At 44.1% G+C, this 5,241-nt stretch overlaps 1 protein-coding gene across 1 annotated transcript in view; it reads left to right on the forward strand.

Moving 5' to 3' along the window:
- ARHGAP29 (Rho GTPase activating protein 29) overlaps nt 1-5,241 on the forward strand; it is a 78,951-nt gene that overhangs the window by 70,842 nt on the left and 2,868 nt on the right. Inside the window, exons 20-22 of the mRNA XM_015413364.1 lie at nt 940-1,172; nt 1,460-1,769; nt 2,365-2,470. Coding sequence (XP_015268850.1) covers nt 940-1,172; nt 1,460-1,769; nt 2,365-2,470 — 649 coding nt within the window. The remainder of the gene's footprint in view (nt 1-939; nt 1,173-1,459; nt 1,770-2,364; nt 2,471-5,241) is intronic.

Genomic DNA, 5,241 nt, shown 5'->3' on the forward strand with positions numbered 1-5,241 from the left:
CTGACAGAAGGATTTTTGTCAGCAGCATGAAACTTCCCCACAGCCTAGAATGTCCCCTGAAATACTACTACTCCCCGGGAGCAGCATTTGGGTGACATTTTGAGCTTGGGAATGAAGTAGAAAAGTTGTTCTCTGCTGACAGAAAATTTTCCATCAGCAGAAACACTCTACAGGATCCAGTGCGCTGACTTCCCCACTTCTTTGGACCTTTGAAGAAGGGGAAGGTCAGGTTGTCTGTCCAAAAAATAGTAATGGAACATTGGAACAACAGGCTTCTACACCAAGGGAGGCAGGTGGGCACTAAAGACAAGAACTCTTTTGTGGTGGTTACAACATGGAATAGAAAAGTTTTAACTAAAACAAATATGGTCAGTGTCCATTTAATTGGGTTTTCTCCCTTTCTTGGAAGACACTTTGAATCATATAAATGGTTAGTCCCTTGTCCTTTTTATATTTGCAACAATTCTGCAACAAATGGCGACTCAAGGTTTGGGGATTATATTTGCAACAATTCTGTAAGGTAGCTGAGAGTGAGAGAGAACGGCTGTAGATTACCCCATGGTCTTCACAGTTGAAACAGAGAGCTGAACCCAGGTCTCACTGATCAAAGCTCAACATGCAGCGTACACTGTTTGTTTCAAGTAATTAATTATTAACCCTCTGCTCATGTAAATATGACGACAGCTTTCTGTTTCTTTTTAATCTCTATACGAATCTTTATACAAAATTTGGCATCTCCAATACTGCGACAATCGATGGTCTGTAATTTAACAACAAATCTTGCAGTATACTGTGCAGAGATAGAGTGATATCAGCAAGAGAAGCTCAATCTTTTGGTATAAGAAAAGAACTCGACTAGATAGCGCTAATGGTAGGCAGGAAATAAGTCAACATTAAGTAAACATGTAAGTTGAAATAACTTCTGATATTTTCCCTCAGCTCCCAGAACCTTTGATTCTGTTTCGGCTTTATAATGAATTTATTGGACTTGCAAAAGAGAGTCAAAATATTAATGAGGAACTCGATATGAAACGGATGAGTCCCAGATCAAAAAAAGGACAGTCAGTATGTATTGAACTGAACAGGATCATTCTTAAAACCAAAGACCTACTCAAACTGTTACCTGCACCAAACTATAACACACTGCAGTTCCTTATAGGCCATCTACACAGGTAAGAGTACTTTAAGTCAACCAACTCATGTTCAGAAATATGTTTAAGCATATATTTTTAAATATCTGTGCCTATTTGTAATGTCCCTAATTGGTGCTAGCGAAATCCTCGACTTAATTTGGTCTCCCATTAACACTTTGTTCTAAACACTTCGTTCTAAAGTTAACACTTTGTTCTAAAACTGATATATAGATTTTATTTGGATTGGTCTGTAGGTAACAGCATGTTTTGAAGTAAGGCTTGGTGGAAAAATTCAAAGTTTCGTGATGTGCTGCTCTTTTATATAGGGTTACAGAGCACTCTGATGAAAATAAGATGTCTGCCAGCAACCTTGGCATTATATTTGGGCCAACTCTTATCAGGCCACGTCAGACAGATGCAACAGTCTCTCTTTCTTCACTTGTGGACTATCCATATCAAGCTCGGGTTGTGGAGCTTCTTATAACCAATTATGAGAAGATCTTTGACATTATGCTGCAGCCGTTACCAGATGCATCTCGGTCTGATGAAAATACTCCTTATACTAAAAGTGTTCTATTAGCAGAAGATCGAGAACAGCAGCAAAGGAAAACTGCATCCTGTATTGCCCTGAAGGAAGTGAGTGCCTGTCATGGAACTACAGCTTTTACTGACTGTGTTATGTTTGTACAATAAAAGCTTTGTTATCTGGCATGATTATCCACAATGTTCAGTTAACTGGCGTTGCCCAAAGCGCAAGCTCCCCTCTCCATAACCTCTTGTCTTTGGTTGCACACATGCATGCATCTGCAGCTGGCCAGTTTGATGTCTCCAGGTATTCCTGAGACTTGGACAGCTGGCAGTGTCAACTGATGACATCCTTTAGTGCTTCCTTTCCCCCTGAGCTTGCTCCAAGCTGTTGGGAGCCAGCTGTGCCAGAGAGCTCCCAGACAGCTGACATGCTTGTCTGCCTGCTGTGTAGGGATGGCTTTGTGACTTGGAGGAAAAGGAGGGAAGGTGTGATGCCTGTTACCATAGGGTGAGGTTTGGTTGCTGTGATTTCCTCTGGGTAGAAGGCCAAGGAAGAGCAATGATTCTGATTATCCCACACCTGTGATAAACTAGCAACACACATTTCTCATGACTGCTGGATAACAAAGCTTATACTGTAGCATCTTGTTCTGGAAAACTGTCTCACCTCAGTTTCGATTTCCTTTCTGGCTTTTATTGACAGAACATCCAGTTAGCCCAAAATGAGAGTAAAGATCCAGAAACTGTTGTATCACTTGAAGAACCAGATAGTAGTAAAGACATGCAGAAGATTTATAATGCATTAACAGGTTAGTGTTTGTGTATGTGTAAAACATTACAACAGATGGAAGAGAGAACAAGAAATTATTTTGACTTCAATGTTCACTGCATGGCACACTTTCTTAAAGGAGTAACTATTGACATTTTCCATGGGAATTATAGACTTAAATGCCTTGGGTTTGACCTCACAAATGTAAATGGCGACTCAAGGTTTGGGGATTATTTCAAACTTGGAATAAGGCTCGTTGTGGAAATAAATACAAGCAGCTCTAGAAAGAAGCTCTGGGCGGGTGCCCTGGCCTTGGGTACTCAGCTTCAGTTTGCTGTTGCAACCTCAGCAGGGTATAATGACACATAGCTTACTGTTTTCTCTAGGGGAACTGATCTCTGACATCTGAAGAACAGTTGTAATTCTGAGTGATCTCCAGCCCTCCCCTGGAGATTGACAGCAATGGTTCTCTTTGGAGGGTAGAGTCTATGGCATTGTACCTTCCTTGGAGATAGCAACCCCATCTCCTTCCCAGCCAACCAACACCATCAACATACCGTTATCTACCCCTTTGACTTCAGCTTTCCACTCCCCTACACACACCTAGAGCCTCTACCTAGGAAAAGTAGTCTTTCTCTTCCTCAGTTGGGGACCCAAGCAAGAGGGGAAGCGACCTCAGCAGGGTATAATGACTCAGAGTGCACCCTGCAGAGCAGCCATTCTCTTCAGGGGAACTGATCACTGCCATCTGGAGAGCAATTTTAATTCTGAGTTACCTCCAGCCCTCATCTGGAGAATGGCAGGAGGAAATGGCTGATTTGGTGGGGGGAGTCTATGACTTTGTACCTGTCTGAGGTCTCACTCCTCAAACCCTACCCTATCCAGGCTCTACCCCTCAAATCTCCAGGAATTTCCCAACCTGGAAGTATCAACCTTATCGCCTTCCCAGCCAACCATCAACATACCATTATCTGCACCTCTGACTTCAGGTTTCCATCTCTTCCCCCCTCCCTGTAGCCTCTACCTAGGAAAAGTACAGTCTTTCTCCACAATGGTGACCAAAGCAGCTCATATCATTCTCCTCTCCCCCTTTTGATTTGCACAACAACCCTGTGAGGCAGGTTACACTGAAAGTCTGTGAGTGGTCTGAAATCACCCAATCAGCTTCCATAAGAAGAACCTGTGTCTGGAAGACCCTGCTCTGAAGTGCTAACTGCTACGTCACACTGGCTCTCTTGGGGGGAGCCACCTCAGCAGGGTATAATAACTCAGAGCCCACTATTTTCTCCAGGGGAACTGATCCCTGCCATCTGGAGAGCAGTTGTAATTCTGAGTGATCTCCAGCCCTCAACAATGGTTTTCCAGGAGGAAATGGCTGGTTTGAAGGGTGGAGTCTATGGCGTTGTACCTGTCTGTAGTCCCAGCCCTCCACAAACTTCACCCTCTGCAGGCTCCATCCCTCAAATCTCCAGGAATGTCCCAACTTGGAGGTGGCAACCCTATCTCTTTCCCAGCCAACCATCAACCCACCTTTATCTGCCCCTCTGACTTCAGCTTTCCCCCCCCCCCCCCATCTGCAGCCTCTACTTAGGAAAACTACAGTCTTTCTCTGCAGTGGGGACCCAAGCGGGAGGGAAGTGACCTCAGCAGGGTATAATGACACAGCGTCCACCCCCTGCAAAGCAGCTGTTTTCTTCAGGGGAACTGATCTCTACCATCTGGAGAGCAGTTTTAATTCTGAGTGATCTTCAGCCCTCACCTGTAAATTGACAGCAGTGGTTCCCCAGGAGGAAAAGTACATTCTTTCTCCACAGTGGAGACCAAAGCAGTTTACATCATTCTCCTCTCCCCCTTCTGATTTGCACAGCCATCCTGTGAGATGGGTTAGGCTGAAAGTCTGTGACTGGTCGAAATCACCCACTCAACTTCCACAGCAAGAACCTGGGTCTGGCAGACCCTGTTCTGAAGTGCTAATGGCTACGCCTAGGGTAGCCGACCTCCAGGTGGAGCCTGAATATCGCCGGGTATCACAACTGAACTCCAGACAACAGATCCCCCCCCCCCGGATAAAATAACTGCTTTGGAGGGTGGGCTCTATGGCATTCTATTCAGCTGAGGCCTCTCCCTTCCCCAAACCCTGGCTTCCTTAGACTCCATCACAGAATATCCAGGAATTTCCCAAACTGGAGCTGGCAACCCTAGTCAGGACTGGCCACAATGAGTTCCTCACAAAGGAATGGAAAGGGCTTCCTTTTTACTGATAGAACCAAGCTTGGTTGCCTAGCAACAGCTACTGAGGGAAAAGTTAGTCCCACAGGAGCCAAGAAGGAGAAGTGTCTTCATCAGGAGAGACAGCCGTTTTGATAGTTTATTCTGTGACAGAAGAGTGTCCAGGCTGGCAGTGGGCGGGGGAGAAGAATGCACCCAGCACCAAGCCAGTGGCACACGAGTACTCTTGAAGTACTCTTGAGTGGAGGTTGATGGGCCAATGGCTGATGGAATGCACTGCACAGCCAGTGGGAGAGCTGGAAATGGCCAGTACGTAAGGGAATTATATATATAGGATTATTTGCAAAAAAATTAAAAAATGCTTAGAAAGCAATCAAAACTTGATCCTCTCTAATTCTGTGTATAACAAATGAACTATCTTATGTCTAATCATAACACTTCTTGGTTAAAGTTTATCATAAATGTAGGATTTAAACATGTCGTTTAACTTTTTTCTATTGTGTTCTGATTCTGAATATATTAATTGAATGTTTATATTGTTTAAAAATGCTTCAGGCCTGGAATGCACATTTAACTATATGT

Source organism: Gekko japonicus, unplaced genomic scaffold (genome assembly GCF_001447785.1).
Source record: "Gekko japonicus isolate JY-2015 unplaced genomic scaffold, Gekko_japonicus_V1.1 scaffold70, whole genome shotgun sequence".
NCBI lineage: Eukaryota > Metazoa > Chordata > Lepidosauria > Squamata > Gekkonidae > Gekko > Gekko japonicus.